Here is a 15179-nt window from a genome sequence, read left to right on the forward strand (position 1 = left end):
ATATTCTTGTGGAGTCTGTTTGGTATTTCACGGGATTTGCAATCACTTATATTTATTTAACTATTATTATACAGCTGCAAGTATTTGTTTCTGTTTTGGAAATATCTTGGGTTTCTCTCCATTAATTTGATAGACTCCATCCAGTTATGGAGACTGTTTACAATAGTTTAAGAAGATTGCATTATAAACACACTATATTATGTAGCATTCCCCTAATTTTTAGTAACTGAAGGAAAATTCCACAGAGAATCTCTGTTCTTAGATAATTCCCAGTTACTGCCTTTGTTATGCAGAATATATTGCCTTAATTGTGGACAATGGAAATGATAGTAGAGTATCTTCCAGTATGTAAAAGAGATTGTCTTTAAAACAGAATTCACCGTACAGTAGAAATGAAAGGATTAGCGATCTTCTAGTCCCAACACTCTCATGTTATAGATAGGGAAGATTAGGTCCAACAAGGTGAAGAGACTTGCCCAAAGTGATTAATTTTATCTCATTGTTTTCTCTTATAAAATAAAATAACCTATACCTTGGTAACAGTGTATGTGTTTATATGTGTCTTGGTAGTGGTAAAGCTCATAGTGAGTCTTCCTTGTTTTTCCTGTCTGGTAAATCAGTTCTATCCTGGTGTCATTTTCTTTTCTACCAGGGCTTGAATCAGTACTCTCCCCATTTCAGTCTCTTCTGGCTTTGAATCCCTTGCCCATTGCATAATCTGATATCTCCAACATTGGGAAACTCACTATCTTCTCTCTTCCTTGGTTTATCTAAGTGGCCAAATAGTGCTTAGACTAGAGGATATTTCATTGCTCTACTACAAATTTGTGTTAACTGACCCTAATTGGGCTCGTTGCTTTAAAGTCTTCCTTTTATTAATCCTTTACTGATTCATTTTCCCCCAAGTGGCCATTCCAAACTTCTTTCTTCTCCAGTTCCCCAGTTCTACTTCCGTTCAAAGCAGATGATCTCACCTCATACTTAATGAGAAAATCAGGGCCATCTGCCATGAACTCTTACAACTCTACTCTTCTAAGCCCTTTTATGTTTTCATGTCCCCTTCCTCCTTCCATTATGCTTCAAAGGATGAGGTAGCTTTATTCCTTGCTAAAATCCACCCCTCCCACATTATTCTCTGTGACTTTGCTCCATCAGTCACTGCATCTCTCTTTTTAATATTCAGCTACCTCTATTGGCTCCTTCCTGTTTAAAATATATGAATTGTCCTCCATTCTAAAAATCCTCCCCCAGCAGTCTTGTACCTCTTACCATTCTCTACCTCTTCCATTTCAGTACCAAAATTCTTGAAAGAATAGTCTACATACTCAACTTATGTCACTCAACTCCTTGTTGAACTGGCTTTATTTTATTTTATTTTTTAGGGAATTCTCGTGTGTGTGTGTGGGGGGGGGGGTGTGAATTTGCTCTGTCCTTGACTGTCTTCACTTTATACATTCTCTTCCTATACAGTCTCGTTGATTTCCGCAGCTTTAACTATCACTTCCATGACATGTATTCTAAATCTATATCTCTAATCCTGACTTCTCTGCAGAGCTTCAGTCATATATCTTCCATGTTTCCAACATGTCCAAAACTGAATCTGTTTTCTCAACTGGTCCATATCTCTTCCATCTCTACAAGATTATCAGTCATAAGAGACTTCATGAAATGCTCTGATTAAATCTAAGTACTTATCTACAGCATTTCATTTTATTAACTTTTTTTATAAAAAAGAATTGATGTTAGTTTCAGATCTTACCCTACTCTCATTTTACAGGTAATGTTAGCTCATAATTATAGAATACTTAAAAGTTTTCAGAGTGCCATCTTTCTTTATTGTAATCCGGGTTATGTGTTTGTCCCATTTTACAGATAAGGAAATTAAAATTTGAGATTATGATTTTTTTCCCCCAAGGCGATATAGTTAAACATAGTAAGTAAAAGCCAGGACTTGGATTTAAGTTTAATATGTCATGCTACCTTTCTCTTTACAGAAGAGAAAATTGAGGCCCAGAGAGGCTAATAAACTTGCCCAGAATCATATAGCTTACAGCTGGGGCTAGCTACCCAGGGTCTTCTGACTCTTGGTCCAGGGAGGATTGAAAGTGAAATTTTAGACTTAGAAAGTTATGCCTACAATGGTTTTTTCATCTTTACAGCTATAGTATTTTATGTACGTCACTTATTTGTGCTCTTTCTTTTTTCTTGTAGGTGGATGCACGGTGCATACCAGTGTTAGCAAAATGGCAAAATTGTTATAGCATTAAAGTTGTACTTCAAGAGCTAAGGCGTCTAATGATGTCCAAAGAAAACATGAAGCTTCCACAACCTCCAGAAGGACAAACATACAGCAATTAATTTTAACAAATCTCAAACTTATCTAAACCAACAACCTTCTACTCATGTTAATGTCTTGATTAAATCTCACAATGCAAAACCCACACATTAAAAGAATTCCAGCTGGTATACATGACCTGGACATTTGTAAGAATATATTTAATATATGTACACCCATTATGTTTTCAGGCACAATGGGAAGAAAAATGCAGCACAATTTTTTTTTCCTCTTATCAAGGCACTATCATTTAAGCATAAACCTGGAGTACTCCAAATGCAATTCAGGTTTTCCAAGATGAAAGCATGACAAGAAGTGTCAGATTGCTGTGGAGTAATGTATGTTTCAGAAATCTAATTTCTCAAGAAGGAAAATTATAAATGGCATGCTTGATCCATCTTGCTTAGTGAAAGAGCTGCAATTTAAATTGTCTAAAGTAGCAGATACAATAAATACTGTTGCTAATTTTGTTTAATTTTTGAAGAGGTGTGGGTACCGACTACTAGTAGTAACAAAGAATATGTTCAGGATTGTTTTGATACCTGTATTTATAAAAAGGGGGGAGGGGTCGAGGGAGGGAGATGGATTTCTGTTTAAAGCAGCTCCTGTGTGTTACATGTAACAGACATGGTAAATACTTGTTTACAGTCTTTGTTCTGATAAACCATGAATTTAAGTTTTAAGTGAAAAAACAAAGGAAATAGGTGTATGGATATGTGATTCTGAGATTAAAGTTAGTCTTAAAATGTAAATAAAATGTGGAAAGTATCCTCAGAGGCTGTGCCATTTCTATGATATTGCTGTATTATATGTACAATAACTTGCCGAAATAGCTAAAATCAGAATTATTGTATCTTGTCAATCTCTCTTATTTGTTCCCCTATTTTTGTATACTAGTTAATTGGACCTTTAGATATTATTGCTAAGGAGCAATTACATAATTGGTTTTAGCCCATCTTTGAGAGAATAGAAATCCCTTCTATCGTGTTTTAAAAACCTCATAGTTTTTAATCACACCAGAATTTTCAACACCTGTCTCTTACACTCCTATTTTCACATGCTTAAATTAGTTCTTTTAACACTTTTTTCTTGTAACATTTTTTTTTTTTTTGTGAAACTTCAGGTTGTTCCCACTATAACACTCAGTTACATGGAAGTATATAAAAGCATGTCTCTTCTTTTGACTATACTTTCAGCCTTGACTGCTTATGGTACAATGCCTTTAACTAGAATGAATTTCAACCATATGTCACCCAAAACATTAACAAATCATATTTTCCTTTCCTGTGGTTTTAAAAATGGTTTTCACATTAGCAGCCTTGATATACCATGTATTATGTTGAAATGATTTGGAATCATCAGTGGAGTTTATAGCACTGCACTATCTTTCAGCTTATGAAGTTCATCATTGTAAAAGATACTACTTTGGCTAAATTGATATATTTTAATATACTTCTAACACTTTAAAAATTATTCACAAGAAGTTTGAAATGTTACTAAACACCACACACATAGGCACCACTACTTATGTAAAAAATGTTTTGGAATAATTATTACTGATTTTAAAATACATTCTACTTCTAAAATGTTAACTTTTAAATGGTTGGGGAAGGAACAAGTCAATGTGGATTACCGTAAAACTTTGTAAGGTGTTCATGGAACTCTTGACAGTCTCAATCAGTGTGCCTATGTTAAGTGCTTTTTCACTGAGAAACTGTCTTGCCCTAAATGGAAGCTAGTAAAGTGTAGTAGTGGGAGTATAAATTATTTAGTCTGGGAACTATGTATTACTTTAAATCATCTGTATGCTGTTAAATTCTTTAATATACTTGTGAGGCTGAGAAACCCTGAAACTTTGTTCTCTTGTGTTCTTCTCATGCCCACAATTGTGTTCAAGTGTTGGTTTTCCAGCTATATGTTGTCTAAGTTAACTCTGCAACGTAATATTTGTCATTAATTTTGGGGGACTATGGATTTCTGCAGAAACTTGCATGCCAATTAACAAATTTAGGAAGCAGAATCCATTTTTGCATGCTACTATTGAGCTGTATGTAGCAGTCAAAGCCATGCTGGTTGGTTATAGAAGGGGGATGATGTAGAACCACTCCTATGTAGAGTAACATCTAAACAGGGCAGTTTTTATGCAATTTCCCCTTTGTCTCTCTTGAAAAGAGGCCAAGGTTCTAGGAGTGTATAGTCTTAAAATTTTTAAGTGAACTGTAAAATTGCCTTAGATGATTGTTTAAAAGGTTAGTAAGTGAAACCCTTAAAGGGTGATCATATGCTAATAAAGGATTGTAAAACAATTTCTTGTTGTCCTATTAGGTCAGTGTTCTGCTTTCTGAATTGGTCCTATATTAAACTCTTCCCCCATGACCCAGCATATCAGAACTAATGAAATATTCATGGACATGCTATGATTTTCCAATGTGTTGAAACAACCATTTGCAACCTTACAAATATCTATGTAATAAAGCCTTTGGGGTATTTTATAAAAAGGGCCTTCATCATTACATTAAGAAATATCTAATCAATAGTTTGTGTGCTCAAAGAGTAGATTAGCTTGACCTATTTGTATTCCAGTAGGTAATTTCATAAGAAAAATGTGGCATAAGGTACTTAAACGGATAAAAGTAAATTTTCTTATTTCTTACGCATTTTATTGATAAATGACTTTAATTTTACTTAAATACACTAATATTTCTTCTATATAATTGAGAAGGAACAGCTAGAGCATACTAACATACTTGTAAAAGATTGTCATATGTATGACTATTAACAATTGTGATTGAGTGATCAATCCAAAAAATAAACATTTGATGTCATAAAATTTGGTTTAGTAGGAAAATAAATCTAATGTTCAAATATGATCATATTTTTAAAGGACACAAGCAATAATGATAATACCTATTTAGCCTTAAGGCTCTGTAAGCATTTAGGAAAACTGAAATTTTATTTCCCAAATCATCTTTTATAGACTCAAATTTTAGCTGTGTATAATTTTGTAAGCCGGGGACAAGTCTAATAAATGCTTTATATTGTAGAAAGATGTAAAAGGCTAAAATAAGGAATGGAATAGAGTTATGTTGTACTTGATTAGTAGACTTCTTAGTTTATTTGAGTTTTGGCTTATTTTCTTAGATATCAAAATGTCAGATTATTTTTTGCTAAACACGTACTTTCTAGTGTGTTTCAGGCATATAGTATTTTCTCATTAGAATGGAATTCTAATACTTGACATTTTTTATTTTTGTTTTTTACTTGTTCTATTCTTTAGTTAACAGGTAGCCATTACTTTACTTTTTCCAAATACTAGCTTGAGATAGGATTCCCCTCCCCCCTTTTATTTATTTGAAGAGTTCAACTTTCAAGGTTTTAAAAAAGTGTGTGTGTGTGTGTATGTGTGTGTAAAGGTATACATGGAAAAGGAATGTACACAGTGTATTAGGAGGAGGTGCTTGGGAAAATTTGGTTAAATTTATTTTTTTATAATGGTCTTTCAAATCAGAATAAATTTTATCAGATGTTATCAAATATAATAAATGGGAGTATCCTTATGATAGTACTTCTTAGAAAATGCTAGTTTAAAAAAACATGAAATTCTAGCATCACAAAAAATAAAATGGACAGAATGGTTCCCATGAGACTTTAGTTTCTAGAGGAAGCCTGATAGATAGAAAAGAAGAAATCAGTATATAAAATTAACGAAAAAGTGGCAAAACCTTTGTTTTGAGAAGTAATGCTGTTGAATTTGTACTTCTTAAAAAGGTAGATATGAAAACCCTACCATTGTTAAATACTAACTGGGATGTATGCTATCTAAAATGTTTTATTAGCATATATACCCATCACATGAATCAAACCCAAACCATATTAGTTTCTGGTTTGTGCAAGTTTTTGATGAATCTTAGTAATAAGTGTTTGCAAATGTCAAAAAAAAACCAACCCTGGGGTTTACCCTTTCTAGAGGGAATATTTGAACAAATATGCAAGTATTGTGTAAGTGTCCTATATATTGTAACTGTCAGTTATGAGTCCTTAACCTGGTTTGGGTTCTGATTAAATTAATATTTACTCTTGTTTTTGTTGAGTAACTGGTGGTTACTTTCAAGATTATTCAATTATTTGAATGCCTAATATACATGGCATTGTGCTTTGGGGTATGACAGGGGTTTTGAAAGATTAAGACATCATATCCTTAAAGAGGTTACCATTTATTAGAGTAAAAGTAACAAATATAAGTTAATCAATGAAGTGAGTTTTTTTGTGAGATATTGTGGTCTGTTGCTGGGACTTAAAAGGAAGCTTTGCAGAAGAGTTACGGGAAAGAGGCATTGCCAAAATCCTTAGATCCTTTTTGGCTAGTTTAAGGGAAGGGTATATGGTAGCAAAATTGAATGGAACATCAAGGTTTTTAAAGCATGGCCAATGAGGAAGCAAGTAACATCTTCAAAACAGGAATGGGAAGGGATGTAATCAGGGATGTCTCCCAAAGACTCCAGTCTAATGGTTTCCAGGCCATGGCAAGAGGAGGAGGAAGTCTATGTTGCAAGAAGCTGCTCTTGGCACTTGGTACATGTTCATAACCAAACCTCCCAGTTCAACGGGTGGGACTTTCCATATCATTCATCAAGGAAACTAAAAAGAACCAGGTATTTTATACACAGAGGGGTGTAGTCCTACTCACATTAATCTTTGTTTTCCCACTTCTGGTGAGAGACACCCACACATGAGAGGAAAGACCACACAGGAAGGAGAGTAGCTAGGGCAGAGTCTGGTAGGAAAGAAGTGATATACATATGATTACATGAGGAATTCAGTTTCTGTAGTATACAGTTAGTAACATGTTAGTTTCTAAAAGTAATTTGAAGATATGCATAAGTTTATTAACTCACTTCTGTATAAGGCTAAATAAAAATGCCTAAGAAAGGAAAGGTATGGTACAAAGTGTTTTAGGAATTAGAGGGAGAGGACAAATTGGTTTGTCAGGGGTGAGGGGAGGCATTGAATTAATTTTGTAGGCCAAGCAAGATTTTGTGGGAAGGTGGTAGGCAAGCATACATACCATGGTTTAATTTCCATTAGAGTGAGTGAGAGGATATAGATTCAAACCTTTGTGATCTTGAACAAGTTTTGACTATCATGGGCCTCAGTTTCCTCATCTGTTACATGAAAAGATTGGGCTAGGTGTTTTCTAAGTCCTTTTTTAGCCCTTGATTCTTCAAACTAAAAAGCAAGTGATGAGGTCTGTGAAGGTGCTTAAGTATGTGTTTTCAGGATATGTGGTCAGGAAGATTGATAATCAAATCGTTTAACACTTTTTTAAAGTAAAAGAAAAAGCTAATTATAAATTAGTGATATTTAGGATAGAAGTCAGTTCCAAACATATAAAGATGTTTTCGTTGGAATAAGTATAGAGCAGTGGTTCTTAACTCTTGTTAGGAGCAGCTAGGTGGACAGAGTGCTGGACCTAGTCAAGAAGACCCTAGCTATGTGACCCTGGGCAAGTCACTTTATCTTTGTCTCACCTTCCACATCTGTAAAATGGAGAAAATAACAGCCCCTGCCTCTTACAGTTGTTGTAGAGATTAAAATGAGATCATATTTGTAAAGTGCTTTCCACCTCTTATGGAACTATCACTTTGTCAATATGTTGAATCCCGTGAACCCCTTTTAGAATAAATCTGTTGCCTACATTTATAACTATGGAAATAATAAATTTCGGTTGGATGCTAGTAAAAATAAAGATGTATTTTTTTTTTCCTCTAAAGTTCACACATTCTCAGAAATGTAGGAACCCCTTTGGAGGGAGATCCATAGGCCTTAGGTTAGGAACCTTTGGTCTAAGAGCCTTCTAAAGTGGCTAATTTAACTTTATAATTTGCAGGTGTAAGTTAGAATTTTGTTTTAAAATGATTCCCATTACTTTATAACCAGACCTGAAGAATTAGTTTTCTCTCCCAGCCACATGACTCCCAAATCAGTAATCTTATGTGCTATCACAGAAAGAGTACTATCCTGCGATTCAGGAAATCTGGGATTTAGTCACAATTTGTGCCACCAAAAACTACCTTGACAAAATATTCAACCTTATGGGAGCCTCAGTTTCCTCAGTAAATTGAACTTGGACTAGGTTATCTCTAAGAATATGCCTAGCTCTATTGTTTCAAGGGGTTTGACCTCAGGGAAAGAGGTTGAGAGCCTGAAGGGATTGTAAAATAGAGTGTTTGGTTTCCTTTTTCCGAGGTTAGGGCAAACCTGAGCATATTTATGAATGGGTAAAAGGAGTAAGTAGTGGGGGCTGTAGCTTGACGTATAGGAAAGAACTCTAGACTTCTCTGGAGACTTGGACTTACATTTTATTAACTGCAATTGTGGTCAAGTCACTTTATATCCTCACAGGAATACTGCAAGCCTTGAAAGTGCTGCATTAACATGTTTATATCGCATTTTTAAAGTTGACAAAGAACTTCCCTTAAAATTATCTATTGAGATATTGTTCAGTTGCTCAGACATGTCCAACGCTTTGTGACCCTGTGTGGGATTTTCTTGGCGAAGATACTGAAGTGGTTTGCCATTTCCTTCTCCAGTGGCAAACAGTACATATGGGTCCTTTTCCCACTTGTGTGATCTCTTTGGGATACAACCCTAGGAGTAGTATTGCTGGGTCAAAGGGTATGAACATTTTCATAGCCCTTTGGGCATAGTTCCAAACTTGCCCAGGTAATGAGTGTCTGAGATTGCCTTTGAACTCAGGTCTTCGTGACTCCAGGCCCAATGCTCTATCCACTGAGCCATCTAAGCTGCCTCATCTATTGAGATAAGTAATATAAATTGACACATTTTACAAGTGTAAGAAACAAGTTATAAGTGACCATTGGGTTGAATTTGAACCCAGTTGTCTTCACTCCTGATTCAGCACTTTATGTGCCATATTTGTGCTGCCTTATAACATGCCTTAATATATTAATGAGTTATTTTTTTTGAGGTGATCTTGAACCCCTATATATTTAGCAAGATATTTAATATGAGAAGCTTAACACAAAATAACTCAGTTCTATCACAGAACATCTATGAATTGTTTGCTTTGTGCAAGTAGGAATTCGCTTATAATCAAACCTACGGATAGATTGCTTCATTTGTTAGTTACAAAATGACAAATAGTATTGAAGTATTTATTACTAAATATAGATTCCCATTCTGCATATTTAAACCACAACATCTCTTTCAGGAGGGAGGAGACATTTTTCATTTGGAATCATGGTTGTTCATTGTGTGATTCAGAATTTTTTTTTTAAATTTATTTAATATATTTAGTTTTCAGCATTGATTTTCACAAGAGTTTGAATTAATGAATTTTCTCCCCATTTCTACCCTCCCACCCACTCCAAGATGGCATATTTTCTGGTTGCCAAGTTCCCCAGTCAGCCCTCCCTTTTGTCACCCCACTCCCCTCCCATCCCCTTTTCCCTCACTGTCTTGTAGGGCCAGATAAATTTCTATGCCACATTGCCTGTGTATCTTATTTCCTAGTTGTATGCAAAAACTTTTTTTTTTGTTTTTGAACATCTGTTTTTAAAACTTCGAGTTCCAAATTCTCTCCCCTCTTCCCTTCCCACCCACCCTCCCTAAGAAGGCAAGCAATTCAACATAGGCCACATGCATATTATTATGTAAAACCCTTCCACAATACTCATGTTGTGAAAGACTAACTATATTTTGCCCCTTCCTAACCTATCCCCTTTTACTGAATTTTCTCCCTTGACCCTGTCCCTTTTCAAAAGTGTTTGTTTTTGATTGCCTCCTCCCCCTATCTGCCCTCCCTTCTATCATCCCCCTTTTTTATCTTCCTTTTTCTTTCCTGTGGGGTAAGATACCCAGTTGAGTGTGTAGGGCATTCCCTCCTCAGGTCAAATCCAATGAGAACAAGATTCACTCATTCCCCCTCACCTGCCCCCTCTTCCCTTCCTACAGAACTGCTTTTTCTTGCCACTTATATGTGAGATAATTTACCCCATTCTCTCTCTCCATTTTTCCCTCTCTCAATATATTTCTCTCTCATCCCTTAATTTGATTTTTTTTTTAGATATCATCCCTTCCTATTCAACTCACCCTGCACCCTCTGTCTCTATACATGTACACACACATTATATATATATGTATGTGTATATATATATATACATATATATGTATGTATGTATGTACATATATTCCCTTCAGCTACCCTAATACTGAGATCTCATAAATCATACACATCATCTTTCTTTGTTTGTAAACAAAACAGTTCAACTTTAGTAAGTCCCTGGTGATTTCTCTTTCTTGTTTACCTTTTCATGCTTCTCTTGATTGTTGTGTTTGAAAGTCAAATTTTCTATTCAGCTCTGGTCTTTTCACTGAGAAAGCTTGAAAGTGCTCTATTTTATTGAAAGTCCATATTTTGCCTTGGAGCATGATACTCAGTTTTTCTGGGTAGGTGATTCTTGGTTTTAATCCTAGCTCCATTGACCTCTGGAATATCGTATTCCAAGCCCTTTGGTCCCTTAATGTAGAAGCTGCTAGATCCTGTGTCATTCTGATTGTGTTTCCACAATACTCAAATTGTTTCTTTCTGGCTGCTTGCAGTATCTTCTCCTTGATCTGGGAGCTCTGGAATTTGGCAACAATATTCCTAGGAGTTTTCTTTTTGGGATCTTTTTGAGGAGGCGATCTGTGGATTCTTTCAATTTCTATTTTACCCCCTGGCTCTAGAATATCAGGGCAGTTTTCCTTGATAATTTCTTGAAAGATGATATCTAGGCTCTTTTTTTGATCATGGCTTTCAGGTAGTCCAATAATTTTTAAATTCTCTCTCCTGGATCCCTTTTCCAGGTCAGTGGTTTTTCCAATGAGATATTTCACGTTGTCTTCCATTTTTTCATTCCTTTGGTTCTGTTTGATAATATCTTCCTTTCTCATAAAGTAACTAGCTTCCACTTGCTCCAATCTCATTTTTAAGGTAGTATTTTCTTTAGTGGTCTTTTGGACCTCCTTTTCCATTTGGGTAATTCTGCCTTTCAGGGCATTCTTCTCCTCATTGGCTTTTTGGAGCTCCTTTGCCATTTGAGTTAGTCTATTTTTTAAGGTGTTGTTTTCTTCAGTATATTTTTCAGTATTTTTTTTGGGTCTCCTTTAGCAAGTCATTGACTCGTTTTTAATGGGTTTCTCGAGTCATTCTCATTTCTCTTCCCAATTTTTCCTCTACTTCTCTAACTTGCTTTTCCAAATCCTTTTTGAGCTCTTCATGGCCTGAGACCAGTTCATGTTTTTCTTGGAGACTTTTGATGTAGGCTCTTTGACTTTGTTGACTTCTTCTGGCTGTCTGTTTTGGTCTTCTTTGTCCCCAAAGAAAGATTCCAAAGTCTGAGACTGAATCTGAGACGGTTTTCGCTGCCTGGCCATGTTCCCAGCCAACTTACTTGACCCTTGAGTTTTTTGTCGGGGTATGACTGCTTGTAGAGTAAAGAGTACTTTGTTCCAAGCTTGAGTGGATGCGCTGTTGCTTTCAGAGCTATTTCTATACAGCCAGCTCTGCCACACCCACACTCCTCCTCTCCCAAGAACTACCAACCTGGACCTGACTCAGATCTTAAGCAGGCTCTGCACTCCTGCTCTGATCTGCTACTTAATTCATTCCACCAGGTGGGCCTGGGGCCAGAAGTAACTGCAGCTGTAGTTCTGTAGCTGCACCACCCCCACTGCCCCTGGGGTGGTGGCCCAACTGCGAACTCCTTCACTATCCCTCGAAGCTTTTCCCACTAACCTTCTCTGTTGTTTTTGGTGTTTGTGGGTTGAGAAGTCTGGTAACTGCTGCAGCTCACTGATTCAGGGCACTAGGGCCTGTTCAGCCCAGCTCCTGGTATGGTTAGTCCTGCCACCGCCCACGCTGGGCTCCGCTCCCCTCCTGTTCCCAGCTCCGTTTGCGATAGACCTCACCCAGCGACCATCCAGGCTGTCTTGGGCTGGAGCCCTGCTTCCCTCTGCTTTTTTGTGGGTTCTGCAGTTCTAGAATTTGTTCAGAGCCATTTTTATAGGTTTTTGGAGGGACCTGGCAGGGGGCTCGTGCAAGTCCCTGCTTTCCAGCTGCCATCTTGGCTGTGCCCCCCATTAATGAGTTATTGAACATACAAAAGGCATGCTGCAGCAAGGTCCCCTCATATATAACAGTTTTTAGTGACTAATCTACAAAATTGACCTAGAAAATTTACTGTAGTGAACTGTAACTTCATTCTTAGTAAAAGATTAAACCATTTGTTTAATTTTAACTTATAATGAGTCCAATGGAATTATTTATTTTTATACTTTGATCTAGTTCCTCTACCAGGGATTATTGCAACCTCTATATGCCTTTTCAGTCTTTCTGACTTTGTTCATGCTTTTCCAACTAGGATCTAATGAATTACACTCTTAAATTCTGTCATCCTATACCATCTAAACCAGGGTGGATTGCATAATTTTGTCATAAATAATCTCAATTGTAATAGAAATCAAACTAATACTTCTCATCAGTGTTAAAATATGAGCATTACTTTAACAGTTCATCAAACTTACTAAAAACCTTCTATATACCTGAATTAGAAGCCAAGAAACTTGGGTTCCATTCCTGTTTTTGGTAATAATTAGTGTGAATTTGGAAAAGTGATTTAACTTCTTTAAGGCTCATTTTCCTTATTAATTTGAGGAAGTTAGACTAATTCCCCCTCCTTCAAACACTTGATGTTTTAATGTGATTCTCTATCATGATTTAAAAATGTTTTTATTGAGATCTTTTGTTTTTACATGCCCTCCATTTCCTAGTATATCCTTCCCCTCTACTTCCACATTGTAAGCTATGTCCCATGTCCATGATATGTCTCTACAAAAAAGGGAGAGAAGTACCTTCTATCTTTGTTGCCAAGCATGATTATAGGAATTACAGTGTTTAAATTGTTGTTTCCATTTACATTGTAGTCATGTATGCCTTTTCCTGATTTTGCTTACTTCATCCTGTTCATAAAATTCATATAATCAGTTCATAAAAATCTTCTTTGTCTGTAAACATAATTTCTCATGGCCCAGCAATATTCCATTATATTCATGTATCACAAGTTGTTTACCTATTCCTCAGTCTATGGGCAATTTACTTCATTTCTATTCCTTACAAAAATTGCTGCTGTTAACATCTTGGTGTGTATTGGACTGTGTTCGACCTCTGGAGTATATGCTTAGCAGTGGGACCTTTGGGTTTGAGGGTATGAATGTTTTAATTACCCTTTTAAAAAAAAACATAATTCTAGTTGTTTTCTAGGATGGATGAACCAATTCAGTCATGGAGTCAAGAAGACCTGAGTTCAGATCCTACTTCTTAGTTGTATAACTCTTGGACAAGTCACTTAACCTCTGTCTGCCCTAGTTTTGTCATATGTAAAATGGGGATAATTATATCCTGTAGCTCTCAGAGTTGCTGTGAGTATCAAAAGAAATAAGATGCACAGTACTTTGCACACTTTAAACACTATATAAATGCTAGCTGCTGTTATGTTTTTTTAAAATATAAATCTTACCCAGAAATTCTTGGAATGATATTTGCTCCAATTGACCCTGTGTTTTGATTATGATTACTAATTATGATAAGCTGTCATTTTCTTTAAAAAAAAAACCTTATGTTCTAATTTCACAGGCATGCTGCAGGTTTTAAGCAATATAGCATAGTTTATTTTATCCCTAATATCCTCTTTGAGGTGACAGGAGAGGCTATGAAAGGGCATAGAGAACATGCAGTTTCTGTCTCAAGATATTTAATCTTTTTAAAAAAATTGTATTTTACTGAAAAGCAAAAAAAAAAAAAAAAGACCAAACAAACAAACCCAAAGCCCATTATAAAATGTATAGTTATGCAAAACAAATTCCTGCATTAGCCTAGTCCAAAAAAGTTTCAGTCTGCACTGGGTCCATCACTTCTCTGTCTGGAAGTGGATGATAGCATGTTTCATCATGAATCTAGAGGTGTTCGATCTTAATTTGCAGTAAGAAGATACATACTTGAAAGAGTTAAACAATACAAGCTAAACCACAAACAAGATTGTGTCAAGTGAATGCTATAGGAGATAAGAGGAAAGATAAATGTAAAATAATGATTTGGGGAAAAACTTCATGGAAGAGGTAGAATTTAGTTAGACCTGAAAGATAGCTGGGGAAGAAAGAACAAAGACTCCTAGGTGGGAATGAGTATCATATTCCCTGGGGACATCTGAGAAACTGACTGGCCTGAGTGAAGCACCCATTTTGGAGAAGTAGTATTTGAAAACAGAGCTAGATCAGATTGTAGAGAATTTGGAATGTCTAGCCCAAAAATTTATATTCATCCTTTAGGTGATGGGGCATTAAAAGTTTTTTGAACAGGCAAGTCATGTTGTGAAAACATTTATAGGAGAATCAATCAGTTTTAACCACAGCCAAAGATATTCTACCCCGGTGGCATAGTACTAAGATGGTTAGGATTCTGGTTATGATCAAGAGCTAACTTTGAGAAGAGCTAACAGAGAAATGTAGAATCTTGACTAGAACTTTTACTCACAGCCCATTTGTAGTCTCCCAGCCAGCCTCGTTTTACATATGGTTAAAAGCGTGAGGGACTTGATGTGCAGTCAACAAACATTTAAGCACCTCCTATGTTCCAGGTACTGGAAAGTAAAAAAAAAAAAACCCCAAATACCACTACCACCACCACCCCAGAAAAAGAAGAAAAGAAAAGGCAGTCCTGCTCTTTATAAGACCTGAATGTTACAGGGAAGACAACATGCAAGCAACTATGTACAAATAATATAAA

The 15179-nt window shown here is 36.0% G+C and overlaps 1 protein-coding gene across 1 annotated transcript in view; it reads left to right on the forward strand.

Moving 5' to 3' along the window:
• Positions 1–4827, forward strand: part of UBE2V2 (ubiquitin conjugating enzyme E2 V2) — a 56944-nt gene extending 52117 nt beyond the window's left edge. The window contains exon 4 of the mRNA XM_036761044.1: positions 2212–4827. Coding sequence (XP_036616939.1) covers positions 2212–2358 — 147 coding nt within the window. The 3' untranslated portion in view covers positions 2359–4827. The remainder of the gene's footprint in view (positions 1–2211) is intronic.
• Positions 4828–15179: the final 10352 nt, after the last annotated feature.

The sequence above is a fragment of the Trichosurus vulpecula genome, chromosome 1 (genome assembly GCF_011100635.1).
Source record: "Trichosurus vulpecula isolate mTriVul1 chromosome 1, mTriVul1.pri, whole genome shotgun sequence".
Classification (NCBI taxonomy): Eukaryota; Metazoa; Chordata; class Mammalia; order Diprotodontia; family Phalangeridae; genus Trichosurus; species Trichosurus vulpecula.